Below are 15,643 nucleotides of genomic sequence, written 5' to 3'. Positions count from 1 at the left end.
GACATACAATTGCTTTAGTCAACTGGTGTTTTATATAACTTCAGCATTGCCTTGTTCTTGTACTCTATGTCTTTATTAATAAAGTCCAAGGTACTGTATGCTTCATTAACCACTGTCTCAAACTGCCCTGCCGACTATGGCTTATGCATACAGGGTCTGAAGAGTGACAAGTGACATATAAGGATTTATTTCAGAGTAAAATACTTTTATTTCATTGAAGTTTTTGGTAAAAGAATAATTAAGAACAATAAAATTTGATTGTGAGTGTTTGTAAGTCTCCACTAGGATCATTCACTCAACCTATGACCCTTTAGAGCCCTAGAGACAATTCACACCCCGCACCCCCCATCCTTTGCCCTGACATCTTCCATGGAAATTCCCCTGGTATCCACCCACGGCAGATGTAAGACCAGGCTGAGATGAAATGAGATCAACTTTTTAAGTGCTTATTGACAATTTGCAATTTAAAAGTGGATAATCTCATTGATTAAAAAAAATTAATTCCCTTCAAGAACATGACCCCTTATCAAATCAAACATTAATATTCATAGGTTTACTTCAAGTGATTGTATAAGCAGTTGAAGGAGGTGGAAGTGGGTACTGCAGATGCTCGAGATTAGAGTCAAAATTAGAGTGGTGCTGGAAAAGCACAGCAGGTCAGGCAGCATCCAAAGAACAGGAAAATTGATGTTTCAGGATGGAGCCCTTCATCAGGAATGAGGCTGGGAGCCTCAGGGGTAGAGAGATAAATGGGAGGGGGGTGGAACTGGGGAGAAGGTAGCTGAGAGTGCAATAGGTGGATGGAGGTGGGGGTAAAGGTGATAGATCAGAGAGGAGGGTGGAGCAGATATGTGGGAAGGAAGATTGACAAGTGGGACAGGTCAAGAGGACGGTGCTGAGCTGGAAGATTGGAACTGGTGGCAGGGGGGCACGGGGGGGGGGGAGGAGAAATGAGAAATCCAGTGAAGTCCACATTGATGCCATGGGGTTGAAGTGTTCTGAGGCAGAAGAAGAGGCATTCTTCCTCCAGGCGTCGGGTGGAGGGAATGGCGATGGAGGAGACCCAGGACCTGCATATCCTCGGCAAAGTGGGAGGGAGGAGTTGAAATGTTCGGCCACAGGGCGGTGAAATTGATTAATGTGGATGTCCTGGAGATGTTCTCCGAAGCAAGATAGCATCCGGTTTCCCCAAAGTAGAGGAGACCACATCGGCAGCAACGGATATGATAAATGACATGTGTGGAAGTGGAAGTGAAATTTTGAGGGATGTGGAAGGCTCCTCTGGGGCCTTGGACTGAGGTGAGGGGGGAGGTGTGAGTGCTGGTTTTGCAATTCCAGCAGTGGCAGGGCAAGGTGCCAGGGAGGGGAGAGTAGGTTGTTAGGGGGCGTGGAACTGATCAGGTAGTAACTGATGGAACGATCTTTGTGGAAAGTGGATAGGAGTGGGGAGGGAAATATATCCCTGGTGGTGGGGTCCATTTGTAGGTGACAGAAATGTCGGCGGATGATGCGATTTATGCAATGGTTGGTAGGGTGGAAGGTGAGGCCCGGGGGGGTCCTTGTTTCAGTTGGAAGGGTGGGGTTCAAGGGCGGAGGTACGGGACATGGATGAGATGTGGGAGGGGAAATTGAGGTCTTCTGGTGTGGTCCTGTGTTGGAGCTGGTCCTCCTGGGAGCAGACGTGGTGGAGTTGGAGGAATTGGGAATGCAGCATAGCATTTTTGCAGGAGGTAGGGTGGGAGGAGGTATAATCCAGGTAGCTGTGGGAGTCGTGGGTTTGTAGAAAATGTCAGTGTTGAGTCGGTCATCATTGATGGAGATTGTTTACGGTCTGGGTGGAATGTGTTGGTAAAGTTGATGAACTTTTCTACCTCCTTGTGGAGCACGAGGTGGTGCCGATGCAGTCATCAATGTAGCGGAGGAAAAGGTGGAGAACGGTGCCGGTGTAACACCAGAAGATGGACTGCTCTACATTGCTGAAAAAGAGACAGGCATAGCTGGGGCCTATGCAGGTGCCAATGGCTACCCCTTTCGTCAGGAGGAAGTGGGAGGATTCGAAGAAGAAATTGTTGAGGATGAGGAGCAGTTCAGCCAAACAAATCAGAGTGTCAGTGGAACGGTACTGGTGGAGACAGCGGGAGAGGAAGAAACAGAGGCTTTGTTGGACCTAGTCATGGTGGATGGAGTTGTAGAGGGACTGGTTGTCCATGGTGAAGATGAGGCATTGGGGGCAGGGGAAACAGAAGTCTTGGAGGAGGTGGAGGGCATGGGTGGTGTTCCGAACATACATGGGTAGTTCCTGGACCGGGGGGAATAGGACAGTATCGAGGTAGGTAGGTGGAGATGAATTCAGTGGGGCAGGAGCAAGCTGAGATGATGGGTCAGCCAAGGCTTGTGGATCTTAGAAGCAGTTGAAGCAGTCAATCTGTGAATTGACAGGCACCTCAGAGATTTTAATGGTAGATTGTGAAATCAATCATGTAGCATAATTCCTTTAATGATAGCCCTCAGGTTAATATCAACAGACAGAGTGAAACAACAAGCATTGATTGATTTTATTAAACTACATGCAGTTTTCTCAAAAATTTGAAGTCCACGAGACTAAAGCCACCTGACACTTTGCTCAACAGTTCCCTTGACAGTTCAATTGAATTTAATAACTTCTTACAATTACTTGTGTCTACTTCTAACCAGGCAAAAACAGTACCTCAACACTCCCAAGTTGTTGCTGGACCCACACAAAAGGATGGTCCACTCTCTGAAAGGATACCCTATTTCTCCAAAGAACCCCAGGAGCTTTAGACTTTGGCTTGAAAAGTAAAATTCCACACAATGTATTTTGGAAATTCCACACGTAGAAACTGGATCCGATTTTAATTTAGACATTGCCTCTGTGACCTACCGATGTGCAAAGTACAAGCTGACCCTGTTCCCAACTCCAAGTCCAAGCCCACCAATCACCCCCACCCTCCCAATCCAGCAAAAATGAAAGGAGCTGGTTCTGGGGCATGACATCCAGAGTCATAGTTCCAACACAATTTTTGTTAAGTCAGAATTTCTCTCTATTTTAAGAATTATGAGGGCCTCTGGCTATTGGAGCAGGTCAGAGATTTGAATTCTGTGGCAACCAACTCAACCCCCGGACTTTTCATAAGCCTTTCACCATCTACAAGAGAGCTCGGATGAAATGGAATACTGCCTACTTGCCTGGATGACTGCAGCTCTGAAAATATTCAAGAAGTAAATACTAACAAGGTTAAAATGGCCCAGTTGATTGACACTCCAAATACCAACTGAAGTGTGATTGCCTCCTTGACAGGTGCAAGATGTTAATGGGGCATACCGTCTAAAACTATTTTGCAGCAAGTCTCCAAGGCTCCTTCAATGACACCTTCGAAACCATTAGATCCACCAACCTGGCTAGAACAGGAACAGCAGCCATGTGCCATTTCTTTCCAAGTTATAGACCATACTGACTTGGAAATTTATGATAATTTCTTAACCGTCAGAGGCTTGAAATTCTGGAATATTATACTTAGTGAACTATCTTCATCACAGGGACTGAAACATTTCAAGTAAGTTACTCATTACCACATTTTCAAGGATAATTAGAGTTGGGTCACAGAAGCAGACTATGCCCAGCAGAAGCACCCACATCCCACAAGTGAATTAAAATAACTGGTTCCTGAACATGAGTGATGTTCCTAAGGTTGGATGCTAGGAAATTTTTTCCGTTAGGCGAGGAGACTAGGACCCGCGGACACAGCCTTAAAATTAGAGGGGGTCAATTCAGAACAGAAATGCGGAGACATTTCTTCAGCCTGAGAGTGATGGGCCTGTGGAATTCATTGCCACAGAGTGCAGTGGAGGCCGGGACGCTAAATGTCTTCAAGGCAGAGATTGATAGATTCTTGATGTCACAAGGAATTAAGGGCTATGGGGAGAATGCGGGTAGGTGGAGTTGAAATGCCCATCAGCCATGATTGAATGGCGGAGTGGACTCGATGGGCCGAATGGCCTTACTTCCACTCCTATGTCTTATGGTTTTATGGTCTTACATTTTACTTCACATTCGTAGTTTGTGATTCCGAAGATCATGGTGAAAGGCATTCTCAATACACTGAAATATTTGATTTAATGCTGCTTCCACAATGCACAGAATATGTAATTCCAGGATACTGATATTGGAGAAATGAAGCAGTACTGAAATATGCTGCAGTACTGAACTATCGATGACACAACTGAGTTACTGACTTAGTTTGATTGCTGTAACCAATTGCTGAGGTAATAATTATAAATAAAGGTTGAAACAATTATCTAAATGTCACAGAAGGAAGATGATTTAGGTTCCATAATTGCAATTTTTCTTGTATGGAGTTCATTACTTTGACCAAGTAAAGGAGTATACATCTTCTTTTATAAATCTACAAGATGCCTTCTAGTGGCCAGCTCAAGAGTATTACTTTCTAACATGGAATGGAAAAAAAATTGAAATGAGATATATATTTTAAATACAAAATATGAACATTCATAACCACTCGTCCTGTAATATTTATTGTAAAGATCCAATGCATGATCATTTCCATATTCTTATGAATGGTTATTTTATATAGTACTGCATTGTGTTCCGACTTGTGAACAAATCAACTTGCGAATGATCTGAAGAACAGAACCCATTCACAACCCAGGGACTGCTTTTCAGTAGGCATTTTATTTCACTTGATCGCTTATACAAATTGTTTACCTCATGTGCACAGTCATCCATTGACTTCTCCACACATGGCGGTCCAGAGAACAGGGGGCTCTTTCTGGATACAACCAAATCCAGGTCATATTTAGTAGTCTGTGGTGATTTGTTACGATGGGCTTTTGAGATAGAAGCCTGAAGCATTGAACTACGAAAAGGAGATTTCACATTTGTGAAGCTTGTTGTAAAAGAACCTGAAACAAAAATTTAAAATGCTTGAATAAAATTAATCGAGGTCATATTACTTATTATAGAAGAATAGAATTCTTTCGAAATGATAACAACAGCAAAGCACAGTCTTATGCTTAGATTGCAAGAAGAATCATAGAATGTAAAGTGAAGTTAGAGAACTGCCAAGTCCACACTCCTGTCGAATCTGTCCATATCACTGAAAGACCTGTGTCTTCCACAAAGAAAACTTTAATTTTTTGTTGGCATGCTGGTTCCTTTAAGAAATTGGAGTTGAGTTTGGGTCAAGGACTTGGCTTCTAGTTAATGATGATCCGAACAAATTGCATGAACATAAACAAACTGATAGGATTGAGAATGAGTTCATTATAGGTGTGAATATATTGAGAGTGTTTTAGCTTCTAGCAAAGTTAATTTGAAATTCAGTATATTGACTAAACAAGGTTAAACCTCTTGTTAACTGAAGGTTTCTAGCAGAGAGTTAGGCTTCTGGGATAGCTATGCTGAGAAGCAGGAGAGGGAAAGAGTGCGGGAGCACGAGAGAGCATGAGAAGCACGAACAAACAGAAATAAGAGAACAAACAAGAATGAGAGAAAGGTAGTGAGAAGAACAAGAATAACAGAGGGATAGCAAATAGAGACAGTGAAAGACAGCAGAAGAGAAAGTAAGATAGAAATGAGAACCTATGTAGAAATATTGGGGTAACTGGGCTTGTATTCTCTTGAGTTTTGAAGAATAAAAACTGATCTCACTGAAACCGACAAAACACTTCGAGGTATAGTCAGTGTAGGTGCAGGTAAGATTCCACTGGATGGGGAGTGTGCAACTCGAATCATAATTACAAAATAAGGAGAAAGCCACTTCAAACCAATGTGAAATCATTTTACTCAGCCTTTCGTGAATCTTGAAATACTCCTCACTAGAGGGCTTAGGATGCTCGGTCATTGTGTGCATTAAAAATAGACTTTGACAGATTTCTAAATGTCTATAACATATAGGAATAAAGGGGAGCAGTGGATCATCAGCCATGACTTGGTGCTTGCGGCCCAAAAATTTCAAACTTTGGGGAGGCTCACTCTGCATCCCCCAACAGTATATATAGTGGATTGCTCAAAGTCATAAACATGTTGCCCTCAATAAATTGACGGGAAGAGAAACTGCAAAAATAAGTCTTGAGGTTCTAGCAGGACAAAGAATATACAGAATCTATCCTCCCAACCCATGAGCTCATTTCACTCAAGACACTGGCAGCCTAGTGACAATAGCAGGATACTGATCCCAACAAATTCTTAATTCGAACATATAATGCTCCAACCAGAATGTAACTTGGATAGAACTATGGCCAAGAAACAAGGACTGAGATGTAAAGGTGGACAGAAGTCACTAATGGTACTTGAAGCCTTTGTTTTGCTCAATGGTCAAGTCACAAGGGCTTGGAACTGTTGTTAGAAACTAACAGTCGCTGCATGTATTTCATAAATTGTATGAACTAGAACTACAGTATTTCAATGATGAGATGAGTAGATCACTAAGTCCTGTGGCAGGACATTAATCAAACATATTCCACTGTCCTGAACCATGATGAACATTGCCCTCATCCACACAAGTGACATGTTTTTAAACTGTGCATTGCAGATATTGAAAAAGCTTTATTAATATGGCTGCCAGTTAATCATCTGTTCGATATGAAGTTAATAAGCAGATATCAGAGCAAATCAACTGATGTGTGTGTGAAGCTTGCAGGGTTAAAGCAGATTAACTGCCAGACAGGGTCACGAGATTGTACATACACAGCACTTGGAATTCTAAAAAATGAACTGTCTTAACAACAAGGTGTACAACCAATATCTCTTTGCATTCCAAACAAAATTGTTATTGTAAATAGGTGGACTGAGTCTATGAATCGGAGTCTCTATGATGTTTAGGTTATTTGCTGAAAGATCCAAATCCCAATGGTGACTTTGCTTGGAAGTATCGTTAATTAACTGTCACTAGTCATTGTGATACTGTTTGTCATTCCTGTTTGCATTTGGGATCTGATACATGATGTAAAAGGATTGGAAGGCCATAGGAAATTGAAACTGACTTGATTTGTTCTAGATTTTGTTTCACCAGTTACACCACCATGCATGTGGACTCAAAAGGACCTCAGTTCTGAACACATTGTTAGCACCTTGGTTGGTTGCCATGCACATTCTGTGGAACTCTCAACAGACTTTGTTGACCCACTATAATTTCAGTGATTCTATACTCCCCTATCTATCATGCTGGTCATCTGCTCTTGCAGGTTTACAAGATGTTATTGAGTTTCAAAAAGAGAAATTCAGATATGGGTCGACAAATTGGTGTGCATTGATCTGCCAAACATGAGCAGATGGAAAAATTACATTCAGAGTGTTGCTTTCAAATATAACATTGGAACGTCCAGTCCTTTCTTAGCCTATCTACATTTGAGGACTAGATTTTTAATTCTGTGAATCACGCATTCAGCTCGACCATTGAGATCCTGGAATGATTAGATTACTTACAGTGTGGAAACAGGCCCTTCGTCCCAACAAGTTCACACCGACTTGCCGAAGCACAACCCACCCATACCCCTACATTTACCCCTTACCTAACACTACGGGCAATTTAGCATGGCCAATTCACCTGACCTGCACATCTTTGGACTGTGGGAGGAAACCAGAGCACCCGGAGGAAACCCACGCAGACACGGGGAGAACGTGCAAACTCCACACAGTCAGTCGCCTGAGTCAGGAATTGAACCCGGGTCTCTGACGCTGTGAGGCAGCAGTGCTAACCACTGTGCCACCCACATCTAAAGTATCTAAAGTAGTAGTCGTACAACTGATAATCCATTTCTCACACATCTCTTAGAATGTCCTCAATGCAGGTATCAAATAAACAAAAAAAAGGGCTTAGAGTTGTCCATGATAGTTAGGCTTGACATATTGTGCAATTAACAAATGACAGTGTACTTGGTAAAATATTCAATGTTGATAAAGTAGTAATTTAGATATACATGAAATACATTGAAAACAATGTTAGACCAAGGACAGGCAAAGACTTTGTGGTATCAACAGCTCTGTGTATTGACTTGGCATAAGCTCTTCATATGGCTCCGAGTTCTGAACAAAATGACAACATTACTGCTGATACTTAGCCAATATATTGTCTCATTTAGGAGTCTTCTCATTCAATCTATGCCCATATGTACATGATGTAGTGGTTGAAGAATATCAAGTTGCTAAGGAGCTGGTATGTTGACTTATCTTTCTTTAAAGAATACTCCATAGAAAAAGCTTAACTCATACCAAATGCTTAACTCAATCCATGCACATGAGTGCATAGATGTGCTGAATTGAATCAGACCACCAACAACAATGTTTTATCATAGCTTCTGTCGTGTGGAATCTTTTTCTATTTCACCTTGGAGCTGATGTTTGTACCAGATCAATTTGGACAATACCTTTGATGTTATAAACTAAGGGTATAGCTTCTGTTCTGACCAAGTTAGGTAATCTCATTGCGTTTGATGTGGGCAGAAGATTACTAGCTTGGATTGAATCTCACAAACATAACCTTCGATCTTTATCTAGAAATGACTGCAATCTTGGCAGTGAATTTGGTCATCAAGGGTTTTTGGCAATTCATCTTTTCTTTCATATGTAGGATGTGGATGTGGTTGGCTAGGGCAGCGTTTATTGTTGATTCTGAAACGCCAAGGAGATGATGCTGGTAAACTCTCATGATGCACTGCTGTAGCCCTTTGGGTGTGGGGACACTGCCAGTCCTGTTAGGAAGGGAGTTCGAGGATTTTGATACAACACTGAAAGGAATGATGATATAGTTCCAAGTCAGGGTAGTGAGAGGCTTGGAACCTGCAGGTGGTAATCTGTTGCCTTTGTTCTTCAAAGTGGTACAGTTACAGGTTTGGAAGATACTATCAAAAGGACTTTAATGAATTATGCAGTGTATCTTGTAGATGGTTCACATTACTGCCACTGTGTGTCTCAATGGTGGAGAGAATGAATTTTGAAGGTGACTTACTGAGTGCCAATCTAACAGTCTGCTTTCTTGTGGATGGTGTTAGCTTCTAAAATGTTGTTGGAGCTGCACTCACTCAGACAAATAGAGAGTATTCCATCACAATGCTGACTAGTGCCTTGCAGATGGTGGACAGGCTTTGGGGAGACAAGAGCTGAGTTCGTTGCAAAGTTCCTAGCTTCTAACCTACTCATGGCCACAGCATTTATATGGCTGGTCTAGTCTAATGAATATCACAAACAATAATGGGCAAAGCCCTGATCTTTGTGGTATGCCAATAGACACCAGTCTCTAGTCACACAAACAGGTTTCTATCAACACCCTGTCTCCTACCACAAAGCCAATGTTTGATCCATTTTGCCAAGTTACCCTGGATCCCATATGGCTTCACCTTCACTGACAGTCTCCCCTGTAGGACCTTAACAAAGGCTTGGCTGAAATCCATATGAACTACATTAATTAAACTATTCTCATCTACACATCTGATTATCTCCTCAAAAAAAATACACAATCAAATTTATTAGGCATGACCTCCCACTGACAAAGTTATGCTAACTATCCAATCAAACTTTGCCTTGTCGAGATTAATTCTCTCCTTCAGAATTTTCTCCAAAAGTTTCCCCAACTCTGATATCCCCAACTCAGACTCACTGGTCTGTAATTCCCTGGTTTATCTCTGCTATTCTTCTTGAAAAGTGAAACCATGTTAGCTGTCCTCCAGTCCCCTGGTAATTATGTGACCAGAGACAAAATAAAAGGTTGGGTCAGAACCCTGTAATTTCTTCCCTCATCTCCCACAGCAGTTTGGGATAGAACTTATCTGGAACTGGAGATCTGTCCACTTTTAAGCATGCTATAACTTCCTCACTCCCTATGGCAAACTGCTTAAGAACCTCAAGGACCTCCTCCCAAGATTCTGTTCCTCCTAAGCGAAGACAGAAGTCGAGCACTTGTATAACAGTACCATTGTTCTCCACACTGACTACTTTGTGCTCGTCACCCTCAGTGCTTCCTCCAAGTGTGCTTAACATGGAGCAACATTGATTCATCAGCATGAGGTTTCCTTGACCTGATGCCATGGAACTTCACAGGGTCCATGTCAATGTTGATGACTCTCAGGGCAACCCCATTCCAACCTCTCTGGTGAGTTTGTCCTGCTGATGGGGCAGGACATTACCAAAGATGATAATGATGACATCTGGGAGTCTGTATCTAAGGTATGATTCCGTGGATATCATGATGTTAGCCCGTTGCTCGAGTACTCTCTGGGACAGCTCTCCCAACGTTCGCACAAAGCCTGAGATGTTGGTAGGGAAGTGGTGTCATAAGAGCTGTCCTTGCAGTCAGGTATGGTTTACAGTGCCTGGGTTGATGCTGGGTCATCCATCTAGTTGCATATCTTTGTTTAGGTTTTGAAGGGGTTTGGTACAACTGAGTGACCTGCTCAGACTGCAGTTCAGAGTCAACTAAATTGTTGTGGATTTAGGGTCATACTTAGGTAATATTAGGCAAAGACAAACGTGAACCAGAAAGGGTTTTTATATTTATTGAGAGTTGTTACATGGTCACCAATAGGTCAGCCTTTTATTCCAGATTTTTAAATATTTCTCCATCGACCACAATGAGATTCATACCCAAGTCACCAGAAATTAACCTGGGCTCTGGGTTACTCATCCAGTGACGACTTAATCATGATGTCACTTGTGGTCAGTCTCTATCATAAATCTTTTGCATGAAAATACACAATTCCAAAAACTAAAGCAGACATTTTCTGATCAATATTTGAGTCATTGGGCTGTACTATTGACAGCACATTTGCAACAAATGTAACTTTGGTTTGTCTTTTAGTAGAGTGCATACTCTGAGGCCTGTCAGGCATCTACCTGCAATGACTGTAAAATTGCAAAACTGATACTTCTAATAGTGACTGTTTCAATGCTTTGACGACATTCTGGTACTTTACGAGCCATTGGAATGGCACATCTCTACAATAGCTCCCTGATGACAATTTTCAGAAAAATTGGAAATGGATGATGAAATTAAACAGGCCTAGACATCTTTGAACAGTGGCTTCACCTTTAGGTGTTTGCTTGGCTTTTGTACACACTGACCACGTTGGAATAAAAAGCACAGAAAAAGTTGATGTGACAATTCTGGCTGTTGAACACCAATCCTCTAGAGTGTGCTGCATGCTTCAATAAAAGCAAATTATGATGAAGCTCTTGATTTGTTTTTCCTATCACAGCAACATCAGATAAATCCTGGTATAGTAGATGTATTGCAATATGTGAGCAAGCATGACATCCTGACCAACATATAGTTTGAAGGTAAAACATTGAAAACAGTATTGCCCAAATCAGGTTCAGAAAGTAGTGAGGCCTCGTGACTGCTCAACAAGACGTATTGACGAGTAACTATACTTGGTAGCAATCGTCAAGAAGAGTTTTGCACCTACAAACCATGTCTCTAGCTGTTCTAAGCTAGGCATTTAGGCATCACGGACCACAACTTAGTCTCAAAGGTGCATATTTTCATAACAGATGTTGTTGTGTTCCTGTACACTCTTAATATATCCATCTCACCTAGCTGAATCTTCAATGTCTTTTTAGTGATCACTACAATTGCATGAGGGGCCAATGGACGAGCTTGCATTCTCCAAGTACAACGCGACAGCTTTCTTCCAACTGGCAATTTTATCAAGTCATTCGGAATATTTCAAAGTTAAGCCACGAATTGACTTTATAGGTAATTTTATGAACTTGATTTGTAGTCTGATGTCTGACTGATGCCATAAATTGTTACTTGTATTAGTTCATGGTATGCCATTAGATTTGCACTTGCTGGTACAGCAGTATGTATGATGTGGAGCATCTGCTATATCTAGTAGGATTATTATACTTGTACACCAACTTTGTTGATCCTGTGTGTGGAATTGGTGAATCATTGCATGCAGAAAGAATTACACTGTAGCTTCTATTATGACTTGACACTGTTTTATATGTGGTTTATGTTTTTGTGAAACTCAATATTTCAGCACTTGTCCCTTGCCAATCTTAGGGAAAAAAATGAGGTCTGCAGATGCTGGAGATCACAGTTGAAAATGCGTTGCTAGTTAAAGCACAGCAGGTTAGGCAGCATCCAAGGAATAGGCCCACACAAGGAAGAGTCAGACACCCTAGATGGGACTTGAACCCACAACCCCTGGCTTAGGAGGCCAGTGCCTTATCCATTAGGCCACTGGAGCTGCACTCACACAAGAAGAGTCAGACACCCTAGATGGGACTTGTTGGATGCTGCCTAACCTGCTGTGCTTTAACCAGCAACACATTTTCAACCTTGCCAATCTTAGCCAATAACAAATAATCACCCTTTTTTTAAAGATTAGATCATTTAAGATTTTGCAAACATTTCACATGATCTGATCACTTTAAAATTTTCCAGGCAACTGACAGTGTGAAACGGCTTTGCTACTCTTCATACCCAAAGGCACAATCAGATTCTGATCTATCGATAATTTCATGTCTGGCAGAATACCCAATGTATATGGTCCATTTAGGTCAGTATATGGCTCTTTGTAGCTGTATCAGCCTTTGCTGTTGTGCACTCTCACTGCTAATGACCTCTTCCTGTAACATAGCCTTCAGACTTGATTGAAAGATGGGTACTTCCTTGATGCAGGCAGAAGGCCACACGTTTGACGTGTCTTGCTAGGTTTGAGTGTTCTTGTGATCGTGTCAACAGTCACATTTATACTTAGGACTTGTAAAGATTGCTTTGTACTTTCAACTATTCTTCAGTAGCTCTTTGTCACTATCAGTCTTAGATTTGCTAGGCAAACAGTTCTAGAAAGCTGCATGGATAGACGAGATCACCAACTCACCATCTGAACTCTTTTCCTTGCATCTGTTCAGAGTGACCTACTCATTCTATAAGCTTTTGTCAAAATGCAATAGATTTTAATCAATAGGTAAGAAACTATAATCTGATTCTGAATTGATCTTCTCATGTCGCCATTCTTTTTTGAATCGTTTAGCTTTCCACCTGTTAATTCTGATGTTTTAACTTGGTATTGATCTTCATTCCTATTCTAATGCAAATCTCCATTTTTGTTTTTCTGCATCAGATACACACAAACTTAGATACTATAGAACTGATGGCTGTTTAAATATTGTAAGTACTGTCAGACCTGCCACGTCCCAGTTTAAACAAGGGAATTTTCTGGTCACTCTGGAAATATAGCTTTGAATTTCCCTTGCTCGCTACCGATTTGGTGCGCACCTTGTAATCACCAGCAAGCAACACTATTCCCAACATCATACTGATTTAAACAGCATCAGTGGAGTGATTTACGGTAGCACACAAGGAACCCAGACAGCAACAATTACAACACTTTCTCCCAGGTATGCGACAGCTCCATTATAAACAATTTTTTTTTCCCTTTTCTGGGACAATAAACTGAAATGGAAGCTGAACTGCTCTATAATTTAAATATCAGATTACATTTACAAATTGAAGATCAAGTGCTAGATATTTTTCAGCTGTGCAATACAATGTCACTCTTTGAAGCAGTGAGTCAGAAAAATAAAAACTGAGTTACTACAAGTCATACGAATTACGGAAATGCTACCTGAAGACAGCCTTCTGATCAAACAATAGGGTATTAAAAGCTTTAAAGGGCAGTGGAGAGAAAAAGCATCCAGATCTTGCAAACTGAAGCTTACAGCCCCTGTCAACATCCCCATCACCTTTTCTCCCCTCTGTCTTTTGTTAAAGTTGTCTGTTATAAATCGATTGAGCTATTTTTGTTTAATGAACTTGTTTGAACTACCTCTGTCTTGAATAGCAGTCTATCAGGCAAATTAGTCATTTTGGGGGTGTAATTGGGATTTTATACATTTTATGAAGACTTGTGGAACAGTGATGAATGATGATTGGCACATGATTCCCAGTGCAGGATTTCCAACTCTGTACCCTTCTCCAATGAATGGTGTTGTAGAGAGTGGGATGAAGTTGCTCCTAAGAGGCTGCACGGTGGCACAGTGGTTAGCACTGCTGCCTCACAGCGCCAGGGACCTGGGTTCAATTCCCGCCTCAGGCGACTGACTGTGTGGAGTTTGCACGTTCTCCCCATGTCTGCGTGGGTTTCCTCCGGGTGCTCCGGTTTCCTCCCACAGTCCAAAGATGTGCGGGTCAGGTGAATTAGATTAGATTAGACTCAGTGTGGAAACAGGCCCTTCGGCCCAACAAGTCCACACCGACCCGCCGAAGCGAAACCCACCCATACCCCTACATTACCCCTTACCTAACACTACGGGCAATTTAGCATGGCCAATTCACCTGACCCGCACATCTTTGGACTGTGGGAGGAAACCGGAGCACCCGGAGGAAACCCACGCAGACACGGGGAGAACGTGCAAACTCCACACAGTCAGTCGCCTGAGTTGGGAATTGAACCCGGGTCTTCAGGCGCTGTGAGGCAGCAGTGCTAACCACTGTGCCACCGTGCCGCCCACTGTGCCACCATGCCACCCACTGTGCCACGCTAAATTGCCCGTAGTGTTACGTAAGGGGTATATGTTGGGGTATGGGTGGGTTGCGCTTCGCCGGGTCGGTGTGGACTTGTTGGGCCGAAGGGCCTGTTTCCACACTGTAAGTAATCTAATCTAATCTTAACAAGGTTAGGTAGTAAACAACGCAGGTTTCAAAAAGTGCGAGGACTTGTTGGGCCGAAGGGCCTGTTTCCACACTGTAAGTAATCTAATCTTAACAAGGTTAGGTAGTAAACAACGCAGGTTTCAAAAAGTGGATGGACTTTCGGGCCAATTTGTTTATAACTAACAGATACTGCTCAAGGCAGAACACTTTCAAGTTAAATAAAAACACTTGTATAATGAAAGGTGTGTGCATGTGCGCGCGTGCGCGTGTGGAGACAAATCACTAGTGGTGACTTTAACCTAGAGAGAGATGACTAGTGGTGCCATTAACCAGAGGATCACTATGTCTCAGGTCAGATTTAGAAGACATTCACATTAACCTCATTCAGCGCATAAATTGAACTCTCACTGTTGAGATCACTTCACATTGCAAATCAGCTGCTCAGCCAACTGAGCTAACCAACTACCAATAATATGGTGATAACGTCAGGAGGCAAACATTAGGAGATAATGACTAGGTGACCATGAGTATGTATTGCCTCACGACACTTAATATTTTCTTAAATAATTTTGCTGTTGATTGGGAAACATTGTTTTTTTTTCCTTTATGTAGGTAGGACATAAGATTATAATATAGGAGCAAAATCAGGCCATTCAGCCCATCAAGTCAGCTCTGCTATTTGATCATGGCTGACACTTTTTTTTAACCTATTCCCCTACCTTCTCCATGTAACCCTTGATCACCTTTCCAATCAGGGACATCTCTCTCGCTCGCTCTCAAATACACTCAACAACATGGCCTCCACAGCCCTTAGCAGCAATGAGTTCCACAGAGTCACCACCCTTTGGCTGAAGAAATTCCTCATGTCAGTTCCAAATGGGTGTTCCTTCACTGGAGGGTAAGCCCTCAAATTCTAGATTCTCCTATTGGCTTGGTTTCAATGAGATCCCTCCCGCTCACCCCCCCCCCCCCCCCCAACTCCTCACCCTTCTGAACTCAGAATA

The 15,643-nt window shown here is 42.1% G+C and overlaps 1 protein-coding gene across 1 annotated transcript in view; it reads right to left on the bottom strand.

The window, feature by feature from the left end:
* LOC132817083 (coiled-coil domain-containing protein 158-like) overlaps positions 1-15,643 on the bottom strand; it is a 158,983-nt gene that overhangs the window by 126,875 nt on the left and 16,465 nt on the right. Inside the window, exon 4 of the mRNA XM_060827249.1 lies at positions 4,745-4,941. Within this exon, the coding sequence (XP_060683232.1) occupies positions 4,745-4,941 (197 nt within the window). The remainder of the gene's footprint in view (positions 1-4,744; positions 4,942-15,643) is intronic.

Source organism: Hemiscyllium ocellatum, chromosome 1 (genome assembly GCF_020745735.1).
Source record: "Hemiscyllium ocellatum isolate sHemOce1 chromosome 1, sHemOce1.pat.X.cur, whole genome shotgun sequence".
NCBI classification, from domain to species: domain Eukaryota; kingdom Metazoa; phylum Chordata; class Chondrichthyes; order Orectolobiformes; family Hemiscylliidae; genus Hemiscyllium; species Hemiscyllium ocellatum.
This window is presented reverse-complemented; position numbering and strand designations above follow the sequence as displayed.